At 38.8% G+C, this 21,822-nt stretch overlaps 1 protein-coding gene across 2 annotated transcripts in view; it reads right to left on the bottom strand.

Moving 5' to 3' along the window:
* Positions 1-21,335, bottom strand: part of PRKAA2 (protein kinase AMP-activated catalytic subunit alpha 2) — a 29,167-nt gene extending 7,832 nt beyond the window's left edge. For both annotated transcript variants that reach the window (XM_034415174.3, XM_034415175.3), the window contains exons 1-7: positions 20,943-21,335; positions 13,336-13,477; positions 12,591-12,684; positions 7,180-7,324; positions 5,776-5,863; positions 5,079-5,303; positions 2,984-3,485 (exon numbers count right to left, since the gene is read on the bottom strand). In XM_034415174.3, coding sequence (XP_034271065.1) covers positions 2,984-3,485; positions 5,079-5,303; positions 5,776-5,863; positions 7,180-7,324; positions 12,591-12,684; positions 13,336-13,477; positions 20,943-21,045 — 1,299 coding nt within the window. In that variant the 5' untranslated portion in view covers positions 21,046-21,335. The remainder of the gene's footprint in view (positions 1-2,983; positions 3,486-5,078; positions 5,304-5,775; positions 5,864-7,179; positions 7,325-12,590; positions 12,685-13,335; positions 13,478-20,942) is intronic.
* Between the last annotated feature and the right edge of the window lie 487 nt (positions 21,336-21,822).

Below are 21,822 nucleotides of genomic sequence, written 5' to 3'. Positions count from 1 at the left end.
CAAACACTGCCATAAATAGCTCACGGCAGAGAGGTGTATGAAAATCGGACGCCTCCAGCTGTCACCACTCTGTGCTCTGCCCACCTGGCTCTCCTTCCAGCTGCCTGTGGCAAGTTTTCCCTATGGCCAATTGACCACACTGAGTTGCCCTGCAACAACTTGGTGGTAGCGAGCTGGCCAAATTGAGCTGGCTGTGCAGAGCTACACCAGACCAGAGGTGGGCTTCACATAATTTAACAACCTATTTGCCCCAGCACCGAAATGGTCCGTGATCAGAAAAGGCTTGGGTGCAGCCTTCTGCGCATGTGCTTTGCTGGCGCATGCACTTGCATGCATGTGCATGGCTTTAAAAACGCAGCTAAATAGGACGGCATAGCGCCAGGTGACAACTACCGGTTTGCCCGAACTGGTCCGAACTGACTGAATCCCATCCCTGCTCCAGACCCCATCATATGGGTAGAAACTCACTTAACAACTATTTTGCTTTGCAATGGAAATTTTGGGCTCAATTGTGGTCATAATCCGAGGACTATTTGTATACAGGTAGTCCTCGATTTCCAACAGTTGGTTTAGTGACCGTTTGAAATTAGAACGTCACTGAAAAAAGTGACTTATGACCATTTTTCACCCTTACAACCATTGCAACATCCCCATGGTCATGTAGTCAAAATTCAGACAGTTGATGACTGACTTATATTTATTATGATTGCAGTGTCCCAGGGACATGCGATCCCTTTTTGCAAGCTTCTGACAAGCAAAGTCAATGCGGAAGCCAGATTCACTTAACAACCAAGTTACTAATTTAACAACTGCAGTGATTCAGTTAACAACTGTGTCAAGAAAGGTCATAAAATAGGGCAAAACTCATTTAACAAATGTCTCATTTAGCAACGTAAATTTTGGGCTCAATTGTAGTTGTAAATCGAGGACTACCTGTAGATCATAAAATTAATAAAAGTAGGAGAAACAGGAACCTCAAAAAAGATCTCTGTCTGATGCTGACTTTACGTGTCAGAAGATTGCAAAAACATGGCCCCAGGATATTGCAACCATCATAAATACATGCCAGTTGCCAAGCATTGAAATATTGATCACGTGATGGTGGGGATGCTGCAATGGTCGCAAGTGTGAAAAATGGTCATAAGTGTTCTGACCCAGAACACTTATGGGTACTTGCTACGCATTAGCAAGTAATGATAAGTTGCTTACTCACGAATAAACCCAAACCCCTTTTCAAACAGGGTAGAAACCGTATTTTATTCATATGGATAAACAAAAAACCAAATGTAAATTAGTCCCAGCTGACCTGGTTCTGGCCTAGAAATCCGAATTGCTTGCTGTATCCTAAAAACGAACTCCCAAACCCCTCCTATTTATTTCCCAGCAAGGAAGGGCCTGGCTATCGTCCATGTCTGCTTTTCCTTGAGAGCCAGCTTACTGCTTTCCTTTGTTTGTTTGTTTATTTATTTATTTTAGTTTGTCAAACATGTACAAGATAACAGGTATAAGTATAAACATGGACATGAACATAGAAAATGAGTACAAATAAATGGGGACAGTAGGACAGGGATGGTAGGCACACTGGTGCGCTTATGTACGCCCCCTTTACGGTCCTCTCAGGAATGGGGTGAAGTCCATGGTGGACAGTTTAAGATTGAAGCTGTGGAGGTTTGAGGATGTAACAACAGAGTCAAGTAGAGGATTCCAGGCGTTGACCACTCTGTTGCTGAAGTCGTATTTTCTGCAATCAAGTTTGGAGCAGTTTACCTTGAGTTTGTATCTATTGTTTGCCCGTGTATTATTGAGGTTGATGCTGAAGTGATTGTTGACAGGTAGCAATTTGCTCTCTCTCTTTTCCTCTTTGAGAATAGGCACATCTGGGATGGGCCCAATCTGTTCCTCCCTGTTGTGACCCAGGCCCAAGTAGGTATTATCAGACTCAATCAGTTCGAAAACAAACAGACTTTATTAGAACAGCTGAGAATTAACTCATTCTCAGCATGGTCCAAACTAATTCAAAACAAATTCTTCATAACACAATTCTTCAGCCTTATCACCAACCTTGGTCTAATTAGGCAATCTGCCAAAGGCTTTTCTTGGCAAAAGTTCAGAAGCAGAAGATGTCGACAAGAAATAAATGCAGCAAGACAAGAAACAAATCTATCAACATTGTTTTCTGACAAAGAGCCCAAGAGCCGTTGCTGATCTTTTAAGCCTTATGGGAGGGGCCAATCATCTCTTGGCCCTACTCCCGAGTCATCCCCTTTGCCTCAGCTGCTCTTGCCTTCTGGCAGCTCTTCTCATGCGTGCACTAGGAACAGGATCTGGAGGCTCCGGAGTCCGCACATCACTCCCAGATGGCCCTGGCCCCATTTCTGCCTCCGACGCAGAGCCCTCATCCAGGCCTTCCCCAGTCTCCAAGACTGGCCCATGTTCTTCCTCAGCCTCCTCACTGCCCGACTCCACTGCCAGCTCCGCAGGGTGCTGGCGGACCACAACACTCCCCCTCATTCAGCTCAGGCCCCAAAGACAGTTGCCTCTCCACCTGGGGGAGGACAGAAGGCCCCAGCTCTGCCTTTGATGCTGTTTCCTTATCAGAGCCTTCCAAAGGCTCCGAAGCTGGCCCACACTCTCCGTCCAGCTTCTCCTCGTCTGACTGCTGCTAGCTCTGCTGGCAGCTGACAGGCCACAACAAGAAGTCACTTTTTTCAGTGCCTTTGTAATGTTGAATGGTCACTAAAGAAATGGTTGTAAATCAAGGACTACCTATAATATACTATTATTTAATCTGTTTTATGAGCGTTAAGCCTTAGCTGATTTTTGACTGTAACCAATAAAACTAAATTAAACTGATACAAGCCTCCCTGGATACATCCAAATGTAGCATTCACATGCTTTCGATGAAAATGTACATAAATACATAAAATTCATGGATTACTCATCTGAAAAGCCTTGAAGAACCGCACGGCACTGCTACTCTTACCTTCCACTCAAAATCCAGATGTTTCATGGCCCGGTAAACTTCAGCCATGATATCGTAAGGCTTGCTTTGACTTCGTATTCCTAAATGCCACTTGGCTTTTTTCACAGTCGATGGTTTTGGCTTAGTGGTGTTTAAAGCATCCAAAGAGCTTTTTGCTTTGGGACTATCCGCAATGAGAGGCGGCATCCTTTCCGGATGAGGTTTCACCCCTGGGGGGATATGCATAGAGTCATCCATAAAAGAACCACTGGGTGGGCTGGAGGCGAGGTAGAACTCACTGGCCTGATTCATGATTCTCCGGTTGTCAATGATCAGGTGATAAGCAACCGCAAGCTGGTCTTGAGGATCTCCACTGTACAAGCTGGCCATCACTTCTGACTCGGTGCATTCAAATTTCTCACACACTTCCCTCACAGCATCATCATCCATGACATTGGCGTCATACGATGGATCTTCTGGGAACAAATAACTGGGCAGATCTTGCTTGAACCATTCGTGTTCTCTAGAAGAAAATAAAAATGTTACTCCACTTAGAACAATACCATTTGTTAACAGTGTATTGAAATCTCTTTCAAACTCCCAAATGGTCTTTATCATGTTAAGCAAATTTTCAGGACAGTTGGAAGCGATTGGAAAGTCTTGAGATTACTCGATTCTCGGAGCAGCAGATGTGCTATTCTTGTGGCATTTTTTTATTATTATTATCACATTAATCACCCCACATCTCTGAACCATTCTTCAGTATTCCTCACTGCCCAAACTTTCTGATATGAAAAAGTTTCTGTCTAAGGCAGGGGTGTCAAACTGGATTTCTTCGAGGGCCAGATCAGCATTGTAGTTCTCTTCTGTGGGCCAGCCAGGGGGGAAAGAGGAGATGGATGCTTCCTGCAGCACCCTGCTGGCCAAAATGGGGTGGGGGAGCCACATGCAGCCCCTACACATCCCGTTTTAGCCAGCAGGGTGCTGCAGGCTGTTCAGGCCAAAAATGGGGTGCAGGAAGGCCACATGCAGCTCCCCATGCCCCATTTTGGCTGCCAGAGGCACCGGGGACCAGTCCTTTGCTATTTCCAGACCGGCTCCGCGGGCCAGATTTAATTACCCAGCGGGATGGATCCTTGAGTTTGACATCCCTGTTCAATTTAACTGAAGTATGAAAACCCAGAAATACTTCAGAATGCTGGAAAGATGCATATAAAAAAAGACATCACATTTAATCATCTTATAACTACATTAATGCAAGGTCCCTCCATCTCCCTGAGGATTTTATTGAAATGTTATCCTTTGCAAGAAAGAAATGAAAACAATTTCTTTTCCATCAAATTAAGACAGTATTTTAAAACAAACCAGTCATGGAAGAGAAAATGTTAAATGGTGATAACAATTACATATGCTTGCACATGTCCAGTTTTAATGGCCAGAGGGTTATGTCTGATTTAGGACTGATTCGTGTGTTCTTGATAAACCTCTTGATAGATATGAAAAAATAATTGTAGAATACACTCAGCCAAGAAACTGTTGAATCCAAGGAAAAGGGGAACTTTAATTTGACCTAGAGTTTATTAATATGAAAGAGATCCCGTGTATCCCCCAACAGAACATACATGCACAATCAATAGTTCAAACCACATATTGCATGAAGATTTCAGAGTTTTGGAATGTGACACACCTGGAGATACTGAAATACGGCTGAAACAAAGGACAGAAATCCAGTCCATGGAGTGGTATATTAGTTGTAGACTACCATCCTATAATTAAGGCTCTTATACATATTATGTGTTTTTTTTTAGCTAAACAGTTTTGCAACTTATTAAAATGTACCTTTATTACATGCTACTTCATTTACGTTCAATTTTATTATTCAAGATTATTTTAAATCTCATTTCAGGTTTTCTAATAACTGTCTGTGGAGACTCCAAATTCAATTTATTTTAATTTAATTAACAATTTTCAGCCTACGTTTAATCAGATTGGAAATGATTGTGCAACCTCTTTCTAGTTATCAAATTACACAATCAAATTCTTCTGACAATCCTCTTCTTTCTTACTTTAGAAAAATGTTAATCAGCGGCATGTTAGAATTTTGGCACAGGCTTACCGTATGTCTTTGATGGTGGCTCGTTTGAGTGGATCAACCTGCAGCATATGCATCAGCAGGGTTGCTATTGAACGGTTGAGGTATTCAGGAATGTAGAAGACGCCTCCCCGGATTTTTTTAAACAGGGTTGGAACATGATCATCATCAAAAGGAAGAGTCCCACAGAGGAGAGCATAAAGAATAACACCACAGCTCCAGATATCAACTTCTGGGCCAGCATACAATCTGAAGAAAAGAAAAATGTCATTAATCTATGTCTTAATGTAATATTAAATAGTTGGGAGAAGAAGAGGAAAGCAGTGCTAAATAATTGCCTTCACTCAAAATGAAGACCAGAAATTATAGAACCCTCCTCCTCCTTCTCTTGATCAGTTTGTGTTGATACCTCTCCTTTTTTTTTATCTCTCTTCAAACCTTCTCCAAGTATTCCTAATATATTCTTTGGCACTCCAGGTTGTTGATACTTAGCAACGTGGTACAGAAGAATCTGTTTGGTCATGTTTTATCAGCTAAATTGAAATAAAATGTTTCTACCTATTGGTCAACTCATGGTATCTGCCACCCTCTTTTTTAGCCTGTTGTTTCTTTTTTAAAATAAAATCATGTAGCTCTAATTACCTAAATAAATTAATAACATAAACCATTTCGCTTCATTCCCCAAGCATTTCAACATGCAATCATTTCCTTCATCTTCTACCTTCCAGAGATTACTTCTGGTGCTGCATAGTTGGGTGAGCCACAGCTGGTTCTCAGGAATTCACCATCTGACATCATATTGGACAGTCCTAAAAAAAGAAAACTGTTTAGGTAGTCACCTCAGTGGTGAAATCCGGCCGGATATATCCGGCTCACGCAAACAGGTAGGGCCAGTGCCAGGAGGCTCCACCCACCCGCTGGGACGTCATTACGTCCTATTTTTGATCCTCTGCACATGCGCAGAGGAGGCATGCATGCTCACACTCCCAAACCAGTAGTGAAGGTAAGTGCATTTCACTGCTGAGTCACCTATATAGATGAAGCCTAAAGGTAGAAGAACTCAAACTGGGAAATTACAGTTGGAATGGAATGGAATGGAATGGAATGGAATGGAATGGAATGGAATAGAATAGAATAGAATAGAATAGAATAGAATAGAATAGAATAGAATAGAATAGAATAGAATAGAATAGAATAACCAACTATAAAATAATAAGAAATGAATCCTAGAGCTATGCCTCTTTTTTTCTTACAAACTAAACAGCCACCAAGCAATAAAACTGCTTGGTTATGGTTTGGTCCAAGGATGTCAGCTTCTTCTAGACATTTCCTTCATATATATAGAATCTCATTTTTCATACAGACTCCTGCATCCAAATTAATCCTACCAATAATTAAATTTTGCACACAGAGACCTAGAGGAAAAAGTTCTGGATGTCCAGACAAACATCCATGGAATATTCTTATTTATCTAGCCTGAAGATGAGCATTAGTTTAAGTAACATGTTTTTATATTCTGCCATTTCTATTTGAAAGGGCAGTGAAACAGAAGAGAGGGAAAAAATGGAAATTATTTATTTCAAAAGTACGTTTACTGGCTTGTATTTAAAAAATCAATTAGTTACAGTATTTTGGTCACTTAAGACTGCTCTATCACTAGATATTTTTGTAAATATATTTTCTTCATTGTTGTAGGAAAGCAAAGGGAGCTGGGAAAACACCTGCCACCACTGATAATTCACAATGTATTTTCCAATGAGGTTACTAACAAAAGCAATTTAGGATGTAGTGAAGTTCACATGGCTGAATATTACTCCCCATAAAATAAATAATAGAAAGATAGTTGTTCTGGAACTGGCTCAGAATCTGCATGGAATCTAACTTCCTAATTTTGTTATTGTTCTGTTGAAAACCTTTCAGCCATGGAGTTTCTTTACCTAGAGTTTACTACCTTGGAGAAGATTAAGCCAATGTTTTCAGTTAAAAGAGCTCTTCACAGTAACACAGAAGCTTCTAACGGTGATGGAAAATAACACTGAGTTCCCTGAAAGATGTTAACATTGACACAGTCCAGGGAATGGCTCGTAGCCAATTACATTTTTGGAATGCTATTAGGGTCACATACCAAAATCAGCTATCTTGGCATTCATGTGTGCATCCAGCAGCACATTCTCTGGTTTCAGATCTCTATGAACCACCATATGCCTATGGCAGTAATCCACAGCTGACAGAATTTGCTGGAAGAGGCGCCTGGCTTCAGCTTCTTCTACCTGCAACAACAACAACAAAAGCAAATAAATGCTCTAGGACACGGGTGTCAAACTCGCCGTGTCACGTTGCCATCAAGTGATATTTTGTGATATTTTTTCCCATTTGTGGAGCTGGGGTGGGCATGGCCTGCATGTGATGCATCCTCCCCACAGGCTGCCAGTTAGACACCCCTGCTCTAGGATTTTCTTTTTAACTGTGTGTGTATGTGTATATACATACATACATATACATATATATACATATGTACATACATACATACATACATACATACAATATATATATATATATATATATATATATATATATATATATATATATATATATATACATACATACTGTATTTTTTATGAATCCTAGAAACTGAAGGAACAGTGAGAAATTCTCCAAATGCTGGGGGGAATGAGTTATGATCAAGCAAGAGATTTGCTGATGGTGATACTCAGGAGGAACAAGGTAGCATTTCTGCAAGGGCAGGATTTGATTACACAATTTGCAAACAACATACCATATTTTTCGGAGTATAAGATGCACCTTTTTCCCCCAAAAAAGAGGGTGAAAATCTGGGTGCGTCTTATAATCCGAATGTAGTCCTGTCCAGCCTTGTAAATGGAGATTTCAGAGGCTGAAAAAAAACCTCTAAAAGAAGCTTCAGAAAAAAAGCCTCTGAAAGGCTTTTATCTAAAATAATATGGCAAGCAACAAAAGAAGAATCAGTAAAGGTTCTAATCAAACTATGTTAACAAATCTGGAGAATGACACAATAACCAACAGATCTGAAGAGGTTAATCTACATACCAATACCAAAGAAAGGAGATTGAACAGAGTACAGATAGTCCTTCGGAATAAAAGCCTCTGAAAGAAGCTTCAGAAAAAAAGCCTTTTTTTCTGAAGCTCTGTTTCGGAGGCTTTCAGAGGCAGAAAAAAAGTTTTTTCTGAAACCGAGTTTCAGAAGTTTCAGAGGCAGAAAAAAAAAAGCAAGGCACAGAGCTCACAACCAACGAACCTGTTGCTAAAATTCACCTCTGGAAACAGCTCATTGGGGGTATTCCAAGAGGACGATCCACCCACCAATGAGCTTTTTTCTTATTTTCCTCCCCAAAAACTAAGGTGTGTTTTATACTCCGGTGCGTCTTATACTCTGAAAAATACGGTAATAAGACAAAGAAGCAGATTTCTTCCCGAAGTATTGTGGAGTGTTTACAGTGGAAAAGATGAGATAGAAACGGTACCCCAGAAGTAGCAAATGGTGTTGTCACATGGAAGATAGTCACCAGAGGCCTTTCCCTTTTATTTTTGTGTGCAACTATATTTTATACTGTTTTTATGTAATTTTATGTAACTTAAAAATCTTTTATTTCATTATAATCTAAAGGAACGTAATGAATTTTTGATACTGGTCTGTGATTGTAATAAAACTGATTGCTGAACTGACAAGTCCAGTCATTCCCAAACCTCATGCCCACTAGCTCAAGTGAGCTGGGATGAAAGATATAATAAAACACATCTGGAGGCAAACTAGACCAAGGTTTTAAAACTGTGATGATCAAAGAATCGATGTATTGCTGCATAATCGTCTCCAAGAATTTTCCAAAGATCTATAGACATTCATAAATGATCTTGCACATTTTTGTGCCTACTCCTTATCCGACACCTAACATAAGGCACAGCCAGTAAATGCAGCTAAGTGTTTTTACATCTTATCTGTTTTAAGATCAGGACTGGAGTCACTGATCTGCATAAAAGAGACGTTTACCTTGCTGATACTGTTGCTGCTATCTATGGGCTGCTTCATCCTCTCACACAGCAGGATGAGAACAAATAGTGATGCTAGCAAGGAGAAGGATCAGCAGCTGCTATGACGTGTTTTCATGCCCAGTCATTCCCAAGCACATATACAAGCAGCAGTAATGACAAGTGAAGGACTTCCTAAAACAGCTATCCTGCTTTCAGCGGCAACCAACATATTCTGAAATCTCCCTTCAAGAATAATTGTATACTTTATTTATTTATTTATGAAAAGAGTTTTTTTATTTTATTTCTTATAAATATATTGTAAATGTACATTCTCTTATCCATAATTAATCCCACATATACATATATTTTCTAAAGAATTTTTTTTTTAAATTATATTCGGGGTTGCTCTTCTACCCTTTCTTCTCCCTTATTTTACAACAATCCTTCTCCTTCTTCTGTCTTTCCCTTCCCTGCCTTCTTCTATCCTTTTCTACTTTCTTCTTTCCTCCTCCCTTTTCTCTTCTCTACTTCCCCTTCCTTTCCCCCAGAGATGGGTTTCAGCAGGTTCTGACCAGTTCTGGAGAACCGGTAGTGGAAATTTTGAGTAGTTCGGAGAACCAGTAGTAAAAATTCTGACTGGTCCTGCCCCCATCTATTCTCTGCCTCCCAAGTCCCAGCTGATCGGGAGGAAATGGGGATTTTGCAGTAACCTTCCCCTGGAGTGGAGTGGGAACAGAGATTTTACAGTATCCTTCCCCTGCCACACCCACCAAGCCACACCCACCAAGCCACACCCACGCCCACCAAGCCACACCCACAGAACCAGTAGTAAAAAAAAATTTGAAACCCACCACTGCTTTCCCCCCTTTTCCCTTCTTTCCCCCCTTTCTAACCATCTCTCCTACTCTTTTTCCCCTCCATTTCCTCATCTCCTTTTCCCTCTCTTCTGTTCCTCTCTCTCCTTCTCCATCCTATCTTACCCTCTACTCCTCTCTCCATTCTCTCTCCTTTGTTGTCCAATATTTCCCTTATTGGTATCCGAGCAGCCCCGATTTTCTATTCTTTTCAATTTCTTTTCTATTTTACCAATTACACATATATCATCATGGTTGTACATTTAAAAAAAAAAGAATAATTGTGTACAAGTATAGTCTAGGAAAATGTCAGATTGTTATTTCTGAAAACAGACCTTGATGTTTGACAACAAATTCCCTAACATCTTATGCTTACAGTCCCATTCTTTTGAGCACACAGAGTATATTGAAAACTTTTGCTCCAGAACCAACTCTATTTTTTTTATAAAATCTAATCCCAAAGTATTGAGTTTTATTCTAATTATGGCTTTATCCTGGCTTGATTTACGTAGCTTCTATTAAACCAAAATACAGTTTCCTGAGCTTAGACAGCATAAGAAATCCTTGCATTTCACCTTTGATGCAATTGTTGATTTTAAAATACAGGGGGGGAAATGGAAGTATAAGATCTATGTCTAATATAATTAAAAAAAAACCCAAAATGATCTAAAATCTACCCCTTTAAAAATGGGAAGGAACCACACGAGTGATTCAGATCTATCCATTTCGCATTGCTTAGACACGACATCAGAACAAGTCTGGTGTTCCTACGGCTTGGTTCCTGTAATATTTTATGTTAAAAAAAAACCCCAAATGTAAATTTTCAAAATGAGCTCTGCGTACATTTTATATGTGTAAATAATAAAAAAATTACATCTTCCAGTATTCTGAAGTAGAACCAGAAGATGAAAAATAGGATGAAGAGACAGAGTACTATGATGGTAGAAAAGACTATTGCACTTTGGTCTATAGGTTGTGTGAGTTCACATTTTTAAAAAATATTATGCATAAAACCCAGAAGCAATTCCCTGGGGAGGGTTCAGCAAAGGGCAGTTTAAGTCAAATCCTTCTAAATGATGTATCTGCAGAGAGAAGTTAATTTTCACACAAGAAGTGTTTTAAGTATACTATTGAAACTTCAAGCTACAAGATGTCATCAATTACAACAAGACAACCTAATTTGGCTTTGTCTGTTTATAGAGAATGATGTAGCTGAGTTCAAAACTAAAGTGGAATTACTTCATTAATTAATGAGCCTTATCAGCTGATTATAATGATAGAATAATCAAAATAACTGCATACTTTACATTTTATAATTAACTATTATATAACACATTCATCACTGACTAAATTTATAAACAGTAGACTAAACTACAAAAATGCAAAATAATGGTAGCAAATGTTACTCCTATACTAGATTTATATAATATGCATGAGGAAGCATTTTGCTCTCCTAATATTTTCCAAAGATTTTTAAAAAAGGAGAGAAAGAAAAAGACATTTAATAATCCAACCTATGAATTGGAGCAATAAAAATTAAATCTGTTTTTACTTTACAAATGACTTAGATTCTCTTATAATGCTTATCAATAATTCTATTTTGAAAAGAAAAAGGAAAAAAAATCCAAAGAATAAAGTACTTGCGAATTGTATTATTTGTCTATAAAACATGTTTTTGCTGAAGCATTTGTGCTATTCTTAGCCTGAATTCTTATTCATATTATATATGGCTCATTTGCTAGTAATCATATCACTAACTAAACACACCTATAAAGCTTTCCACAAAACCAAATAAATTTTAAGATTGTGTGAAATGACAGCTGTACCTATGTTTGCATGTTTCTACAAAGTCAGATGAACTATTATCTCCAAATCATTGTTACTGTATATTTAACAGAAATCAGTGGCATGGTGTAAAGCAGTGTTTCTTAACCTTGGCTACTTTAGGAAGACTGGATTTCAACTCCCAGAATTCCCCCATGCTGGCTGGAGAATTCCAGGAGTTGAAGTCCAGACCTCTAAAAGTGGCCAAGGTTGAGAAACACTGATGTAAAGTAAACCATTGGGCTGTAGATGATTTAAAACAGGCCTGTGAAACTCCCGGCCCGTTGGCTGGATGCGTCATGTTCTGGCCACGCCCATGCCCAGTTTAGCGAAGCGGAAAAAAGTCCCGATACGTCACGTAACGCTGCTGTGACGATGTGACTTTGACACTCCTGATTTAAAACAAAACAGAGTGATGGAGGTTGCTTCTGCTTAGCATTTATATTAATTTCCAATTATTTAAGATATATTCAGTTTGAGCTATGATGATTAGTAGAATTGCTGAATTGTAAAACTGCATAGCAACCTTCCCCAATCTGAAGTTTATTTGATGTGTTGGACTTTAACATCATCATCCAAGTGAACATGGTCTCTTTAACTTGTTAAATGCAATGCATCTGGTAAGCACCAGATGGGGAAGAGTATTGTAGCCAATAGCTACAATAAAGGAAGAAATATACATCAGTGATTTGATTCAATAGCAAGCCATTTTACATATGGCTAATAGGCTTGGCCTATTCTCGATCTTACTGACTTAAAAGACTCCAATTTAGCAAAGCAATTCTATTTTCCACTGTTGTCTCTTTGTCCTTTCACCACATGCATTTTTATTCCAACCAGATAAGACACTTACATGTCCATGTTTACAGATATAATCAAACAATTCTCCACCAGACACATATTCCATCACCATGAAAAAATCAGTAGGGGTGCTGATCACCTGATACCTATTGAAAACATACAAGAAAATAATAGCATCTTAATTGTTTTTGCTAGACGAAGTTCCTAAGACCCCTTGTCTACTCTTAAAGCAGTCCTTAACAAAATCACTGGAATTTACTTTCTATATAATTGCTTTTCACTTCTAAAGGACAAATTGCTCCCTTTTTTTGCAGTGCAAATATAAACTCCTTTGGGACTGCTCAATTAAACTGTTTGATAGATCTTCATTCTTCCTACTCCACCCCCTACATTAAACTTCTCCACTCCTCTAAGATCTTTGTTCAATAAATCTTCTCAGAACTAATATTCTGAATGTTGCAACAAGAGAAAATTAAGACACTTCAGATTCAAAACTCAAAATATGTTAGTATACCAGGGGTGGGTTGCTGCTGGTTCGCTGGTAGTAATAACCTAACTGAATCCCAATATATATTTTGCTGGCTGAGTTTCAAAAAGAAGAATATCCATACAAGTATTCTATGGACATGGGAGTAAATTCAATAAAAGAGCAATAAAATTTACTTTGTGATTCCAACGTTTAATTTATATTATTCTTAAACATATTAGAAATACAGCAAAATACCTGCAATACAGAAATATGTATTTCACACATTTTTGTATTCTGCTACAAAGAGAATAAGACTTAGTACACTTACAGTTTGATAATATGGGGATGCCTGAAAAGTTTTAAATTTTGGATTTCTCGTTTGATCTTTCCAACAACATCCAAACTACGAATTTTTTGCCTGTTTAAAATTTTCACTGCTACTTTATGCCCAGTAAGCTGGTGTTCTCCAACTAAATAAAAGAAAAAAAGTTGAATGTTAATTTCTGCTTACATAAAACAGGTTACTGATTTGTGAGATGCATCACTTATATACTAACACTACAATAAAATAAACCTCCCTTTTTTATGACCCTGTAATCCCTTAATTCAGGGTAGTCAGGGCGACTGGGTGGATGTCGTTCCTGATGCTACACAGCAGGTATTTTTTTCTTTGTGCCCTGAAAGAGAAAAAACTGCTGCTACCTAGGATTGAACTCTCAACCTTCTGAGCAGGAGGCCAGCATCTTTGCCACTAGGCCATCATGTTGCTAAGGACTGTATTAACACCTCAATCTCTACTCAGAAAAAAGTTTTCCTGGGTTTTGCCAGACTGTATTTCATGTAAATATTTTAAAAACTGCAATTTCTGCAAGGCAATGAAATCCTACCAAATTAATTGGAGTTAATGGAACTTACTGTATTCTTGAGTTGGTATATATGGAATTGCATTGTGACATAAATATGAAAATGCAGTTTATTCCAAATCTGTGTATTTATCTTTCTGGAAGTTACATTATTCCAAAACCAATAGTTAAGATATTGGTTGTGGATAAGTTTGTCTAATAATAACTTTTGCAACTTTGATAAAAGTAGTGACAAAAATATAAATTAAGTCTGAGTTGAAATGCTTTTTCTTACATCAAGGGCAGCACACAATTCATAAGTTTTAAAGAACAGTACTATATCATGATTTTTTTTATACATACCACCAAAAGAAGCCATTTTTTTGTTCAGTTCACTTACTAGCAATGACAACTGTGCAGTGAAGGAAAGTAGGTACCAGTTTGCCTCTCTGTATAAATGCGATAAAGGACATGTCGCTGGTGACATGACATTGTTAAGAGCCAAGGCAGAATGCCCAAAAAGATTTGCCACATGATGACTTCTAAAGCTACTTTAATACTGCTTTGACTCTAATTTTAAAAAAAAAGTACGGAAGAACAGTATCCTGCAGCAATTTGGTTATCGCCACTCTCAAGTTCATTAATAACGAGAGGAGAAAGCTTTCATCATTTCTTCTTTTGTGAATGCTATTTTCAACTAATTATTTGCATTAATTAGGGCAGCCTTGCTTTACCAACCTTCTTCAATATTATTTTGTATTATAATACCCCACCCACCCATCCCTGACCAAAATTGGTTGTGCTAGCTCAAACTGATAGGAGGTGTAATTCAAAATCATCAAGATTTTTGTACATGTGCTTCTGTCCACCTGTCTTTCAACAGGCCACCTGCTGCATAAAATTATTTACAGCATTTCATTATTTAACTGAGTTCTATTAAAAGCTTTCTCTCATCCATTTGCTATTGGTTGCAAAACTTTCCATTTTATACGTTTTGAAACCAAAGGATGGCATGTTTCAGTTTAAGATGCACAATTAAGAAAGAAAAAAAATCTAAATTCTTACAGTATGTTTATTTAGAAGTAATTCTAAATAATTGCAGGGAACTCACTTCCAAGTAAGAGTACATAGATTAGACTGCAATCATATGTGATTGTCCTGTAGATGTTTATTTGACCTTTAGCAAAGAATAATCTTTTCTAAATATACATTTAAAATATTTAGTTTTTAGAGCAGTTTTTTTGGGGGGGAGGGGCAGGGGAGAAATAGAAGATATAGAAAATGAATCAAGCTGAACTAAATCCAAACTACTTCACAATAATTCAGCATCAATACAAATAGTCCTCGACTTACAACAATTTATTCAGTGACCGTTCGAAGTTACAATGGCACTGAAAAAAAGTGAATTATGACTGTTTTTCACACTTACGACTGTTGCAGAGTTCCCCTGTTGGTAACTGGTTCATATTTATGACGATTGCAATGGTCATATGAGCACGTTTTGTGACCTTCTGACAAGCAAATTCAATGGGAAGACAGATTCACTTAAGAACTTTGTTACTAATTTAACAATTGTGGTGATTCACTTAACAACTGGGACAGGAAAGGTTGCAAATAGGTGCAAAACTCACTTTAAAATGTCTCACTTAACAACAGAAATTTTGAGCTCAATTGTGGTTGTAAGTGGAGGACTATCTATGTTCATTTCAAAGTCTATCCTTTATTAGTCTTTAGGGCCAAAGAAACCCAGGTTCAAGTTAACCTCATCACAGAACCTCCCTGGATGATTTTGAATAGTCATTCTCAGCCCAGTATTCCTCACATAGTTTTGCTATTTACTCTGCCTTGAGCTTTTGGAAAAATAGAATATAAATATATAAAATAAATACAAATTATAAATAAAACCGCAATGATAATGTAGCTGAGAGTCTTATCCATTTCAGGCGATATAATATATTACTGCATCACTATACTCTTGTTAAGCAATCGATTAAAATTTATCATGGATTATTTCCTTTTTCCTTAGGAGCATCACTGCTTGCCCATCTCCCTTTAAGAAATTAAAATTAAATTAAAGTGACAAAGACAAGAGACACACATTTGGAGACACATACACATTCAGGTATAGATATAGATTTCCAAGCATAAATTTCCTTCTAGTATCAGATTTATATATATATAAAAAACACTTTTAAGATAATATTTGTCCTGGAATTCAAAGAATCCTTATGATATTCTAAAAGAAAGAAGTAAATAAATAGGCTGCAGAGTTTAGCATCCCAGCTTTAAAAAATCATTACATTTTAAAACCAAGTGAACTATGAACTAGAAAATCTGCAATTAAGAGGTAGCCTGACTAAAGGAGAGGGGAGACTGGTAATTCGGTAGCTGTATAAATTGAGCAAGTCACTATTATTAGCAGAGATAAGGGCAGCCTGAAATTCTTTCCTCAATAAGAGTGTTCTAAAAATAAACTGGCTTGCCACGCTTCAAAATAAAAATAGTTTGGCTTGCTCATTTTATGTCCCTATGCAAATTCAGAATGAACAGCAAATTTTTGACATAAATTACGCTTTGTAACATGCAAGATATATAGACCAGTATCTCTATTTTCCCTCTACTAGAACTATTCTATGTTGCATAAGGATCTTTCCAAGAAATGTAAAGAAATTTAAGAAATGGTCCAAATGATTACACAGAGGAAACCAGCAATTTACAACATCACCCAGACATTGCTGTGGTGATAAATTGCTAATGCAGACAGGTTACATACCATCATGGCAATGCCTGAGTGATGCTGTAAGTTAGTATTACAGAAACACACACAAAGGCCCAGTAAGAACTATCATTTATTTTCCATTTGTAAGAATTCAGGATAAAAAAAACACTATTTGATTACCTAGCTAGCCTGTCCTTGAAGTGCCAGAGAAGACTTGTATTAACCAGGCACAAAGAGTTTGCAGTGTCCTGAGAATTAACACAAATATTGCCGCATGTAATTTTGAATAAAATGATAAATTATGAAATTTGGACATCTTCAACGCTCTCCAACTATCTTTACTGATTTTGTTTACTCTTAATTTTATATCACTTTTGGACTTCATCTTTCATGTGTGTGCTCCTTATTGGCTGATATTCTAGAAAAACAGTATAATATTGAGAAAATATCAATAGGTATGTTGCATAGATATTTATGCACAGAAAAGGACATTTAGAAAAGACATTTCTTATCTTGGAAGTATATCCATTCACATTTCATTGTTCTTGTTAAAAGTGATAAAAAGTAAAGAGCAATATCTTTCTTTGTACATAGTCATATTTTTATAATTTTTCTTAAACTAAGTTCTCTGGATCCTATCAAACACTTGGTTTTAACACCCAAGCTATAAATCAGTACAACCACAATTTTATGTTCATGTACTTACTAACAATATGCATACAGGTTGCAAAATCCATAAGATTATTAGTTGACAATGAAGAATTATTTGCAGCTATCTAGTAAGTGATTAGGTTTCTGCACCCCGATATTGTAATTTTAATTAAGAATTACTTGTTTGGCACACATTAGCAATTGATGATGGTCATCTATACAGGTAATCCTCAATTTACGACCACAACTGAGCCCAACATTTTAATGGTGAGTGAGACTAAGAGTGAGTGAGAATAAGTGAGACGTTTATTCAGTGTGTTTTGCCTCGTTTTATGACTTTTCTTGCCACACTTGTTAAGTGAATCATTGCAGCTGATAGGTTAGTAACCTGGCTGTTAAGAGAATCTGGTTTCCACATTGACTTTGTTTGTCAGAAGGTTGCAAAAGGTGATCACACGACCTTGGGACACAGCTACGGCAGTGATGGATTGCTACCAGTTCGCGAGAAAGGATAGCAGTGGCAGCGGAAGGCTTCGCCCACCCGCCCGGACATCATCAAATATTATTTGTACATATGCAGAAGTGGTGCACGCATGAGTGGTGCAAGCAAGCGCATGCGCACGAGCGAACCGGTAGCAAAGGTAAGTGAAACCCACCACTGAGCTACGGGCATAAATATGAACCAGTTGCCAAGCATTTGAATTTTGATCACATGATCATGGGGACGCTGCAAAGGCCACAACTAAGAAAAACGGTCTTAAGTCACATTTTTCAGTGCCATTGTAACTTTGAATGGTCACTAAACAAACTGTTGGAAGTTGAGGACTTCCTGTATTCTGTAAAATACTTCTATTAATTTTTGAATATTTGGTTTCTATCCTTGAGAAGAGAGACTAAGAGTGGAGGGGGAAGATTAGGGCATTCTTTTCTAATAATTAAAACACTAATATTTAGCTAAATATGTTGGAAAATGATACAACAAAGATGCTAGTTATATACATATCTGAAATAAGCTATGTCTAAAAATAGCACAGATAACCCTGAGTGCAGTTAAATTAACCATGCATTTCTTGGTGTGTTAAGTGTAGCTTGAGATCCATCAAGGCCTCAGGCTATAAACTGGGAGACCATGAGTTCTAGTCTTATCTTAAGGCATAAAACCAGCTGGGTGACCTTGGCATAATTGCTTACTCTTAGCCAGTGGTGAAATCCAATTTTTTTTTACTACCGGTTCTGTGGGCGTGGTATGGCTTGGTGGGCGTGGCTTGGTGGGCGTGACAGGGGAAAGAAAGTGCAAAATCCCCATTCCCTCCCCACTTCTGGGGGAAGGATATTGCAAAATCTCCATTTCCACCCCATTTTAGGGCCAGCCAGAAGTGGTATCTGCCGGTTCTCTGCACTACTCAAAATTTCCGCTACTGGTTCTCCAGAACCTGTCAGAACCTGCTGGATTTCACCCCTGCTTTTAGCCCTTGGAAGGCGGCAATGGCAAACCAGTTTTGAAAACCTTGTCAAGAAAATTATGGAAATATGGCAGCTGAGAATTGGGCATGATTGAAAAGCAACTATAATCATCACCACTCATCCCCTTTTCACAAATGTTTAACTGAGATAGTCTGTTAATGATAATAATGCAGCAGATGTATATAGTTGTTTGCTATGTCAGATGTAATAATAATACGTAATTTATTAAACTTGTATGTCACCCAACTAGCAATGAGGTCTGAGCAACTTGCAATAAGCAAACCTCATTCATTTGTGTAGCCCCATCAGATGGTCTGATGATATTACTTCATGTATCTGTCATCTCTAGGAGCACTTATGGAAAAATATTCCACAGACATAACCAAGAATGAAGAGTCCCAGTTGTAAAATTTGATGACAAGACTAGGCTCTGCCCAACTCTAGGGTGATTATTTGTGTTTTATTCAGTGACCTTGATTAAAATAATTTTAAAAATACATTGGCTAACTCCAGCCAACAAAATAAACAAGGAATATGTATGTACATATTCCTACTGAGTAGTCCATTTATAAAAGAGATGTGTCTACAAAATCTTTTCTAATACATTAATCATTAATAATAAACAGCCTGCTTTGTAATCCATCATTTGCTTACAGTAAGCAACAGATACAGAGATATTATTGTTCACTCCTTTGGGACTTGTTAAGTCTACTTGAATGTCTTGTAGGATGAAGTCACAAGAGAGGGTATTATTTGTTGTGTAGTGTAACAGTGTAGGTTCCTAATATGGATGTTTCTAACTCTATAAATGTAAGCAATGGTTCAACATTTCCAAAAGGGTTGCATACATGTATACATGCATACATGTATACATATATGTATGCTATAAATAGCTGAATACTATAAAATTATGAACAGTGAAATGACAGTGTCTTCTTAAACAATTAAACTCAATTACTGTACTACAACTTTGAAAATTAAATTCTACTTAGTGTTGTGTTCTCTAAAATACACACAAAGGGCATTTCAATTTTGAAATGAGTTCAAATATTATTAAACCCAAATAAGTTTGTGTTAGAACATAATTCTAGAATTAGAAAGTCAAATTAGAACAACTAAATCTATCATTTGTAATGCATTGATCAATAAAGCAGCACTCCAAAGTATACTAATTTAGGAGTATGGCTTAGTGATCTCCCACCTCTCAGGAACGCTATAGGAATAAAATATATACTACCTAAAAGTTTGAGGAGAATAGCGTAGTTGATTAAAAGGTAAAACAAATGTGGCTGCAATCCTGTGTCAATTAACTGAGAATAGCTAATGGATCAAAACAGAATTCATTCTAGAACACAACATGATCAGTTCTGATTCTGAATAAACAAACATTGAATTCCCAACAGCAGTGTTAGGAAAGGCATTTCTTGAGGTAAAAGTTTTTCCATGGATTTATGGAAAATCAAACTGATCTGTGGGAGGCATTTTCTTCCCCAAAATCAGAAACACAACATTGTCACAATGTCTTATTTCTCAGTGAGAAATGCCTACTTAAATTGTTGCGGTACTGTTGGAGCAAAAAAAAAAAACACCTTGCATTATTCATCATGCCCATTTGCTTCCATTATATCTCCCCCCCCTCCTCCCCAATGTCACACTTATTGTATAATCAACCTATAGAACTGTAGGTTGGGTCTTCCCTAAAAAAAAAAAAAGAACAAAATTCCCATTGAACTTGACTTCACCAGCGTCTTAATTCTCTGGATGAACTGATTTCAAGCCCGATCGTCCCCAGCCAGCAATTGCTATGCACTGGGGATGATGGAAGTCGTGCTGGGAGATCCACTCCGACCCGGTCCTTGGAAGGTTGTGCGTGTGTGTGTGTGCGTGTGAGAGAGAAAAGACTCGAGCACTTTAGCACACCCGGAGGAACAGGCAGGTTGCTACGCCGCCTCGCAACTCCCAGCCATGCCAAGCCCCGCAGGCCGCCTTTCCCCACCCTTCCCTTCCAACGCAGCCGCCACCGGAGAGACGGCGACCCTGCAGTGGCGACCCTGGAGGATGGAGAAGCGTGTGGGGGGGGGGGGAGCCCCGATACTCGGCTGCCCGCTGGCTCCAATCTCGGGCGAGCGCTCCGGTTTGCTGCTGTCACGGACCGCCGCGCGCGAACCCGGTCCGCGGCGGGAAGCGACCCACCGCCCTTGCCGGCCTGCAACCCGGCGCCCCAGTCCTGCCTGCCCCGCCCCGTGCCCCGTACTCAGCTCTTGACTTTGCCGAAGGTGCCGACCCCCAGCGTGTCCCCCAGCACGTAGTGGCCGATCTTCACCCGCCCGTCGTGCTTCGGCGGCTGCTTCAGCTCAGCCATCTTCGCTTGGCTCGGCTCCGCTCTCTCCGCCGCCGCCGGTCCGGCCGAACCACAATGCAGCAGGGCCGGGAGGGGAGGCGAAACGGAGACAGGCGGCGGGATCGGAGGCAGCGACGAAGCGGGGAGGGGGGTGGGGGTGGACAGGTGAGTAAGGAGACGGGGGTGGGTGGGATGTCGGCGAAGGGAGTTGGCTCCGGAATATGGGTCCAAATAAGTAACTCACTCTTAAGGAACCGTCTCTAGTTTGGCGTGCGTTCGCCATAAACTCAACAGATTAATGACCGCGGTGCTATGATGCAGTGAGGAAAATAGGGTAGAGGAAAACGTGGTACACGGGGCATGGCACAGTAGTGGGTAGCAGTTAGTAACTTTATTATTTCTCCGAGTTAACGGCTGAGGAGAAATGGTGGTAGCGGTAGGACTACAATACCAAACATGAATGCAAAACTTCAGACGGTCACTGGATGGCAGCAAAGAGATTAAAGAAAGCTTTAAGACCTTTGCTGCCAACTATCTGTTGTCCGGATCGTTGCAGTTCACATTGACTAGTCCTTGTAAGGAATAAGTGTCGAAGGGCTAATGGTTTCCTTTTCTTATGTGCATGTATGAGACTTCTTGGGGGTAACATGAGGCATATTTTTTTAAGCACCATGAAGACACACATGATAGCAGATTACCGTGAAAGATCTCTGCAAGGTAGCATGCAAAAACTCAGAATAATGCCAAGAAGTATTTGAAGCTGGAAATCACACATCAGAATAAGATGATCACAGACTG

This window comes from Pantherophis guttatus, chromosome 3 (assembly GCF_059756535.1).
Source record: "Pantherophis guttatus breed Tessera chromosome 3, ASM5975653v1, whole genome shotgun sequence".
Lineage (NCBI taxonomy): Eukaryota > Metazoa > Chordata > Lepidosauria > Squamata > Colubridae > Pantherophis > Pantherophis guttatus.
Note: the sequence above shows the minus strand (reverse complement) of the source record. Positions and strands in the feature narration are given on the sequence as shown.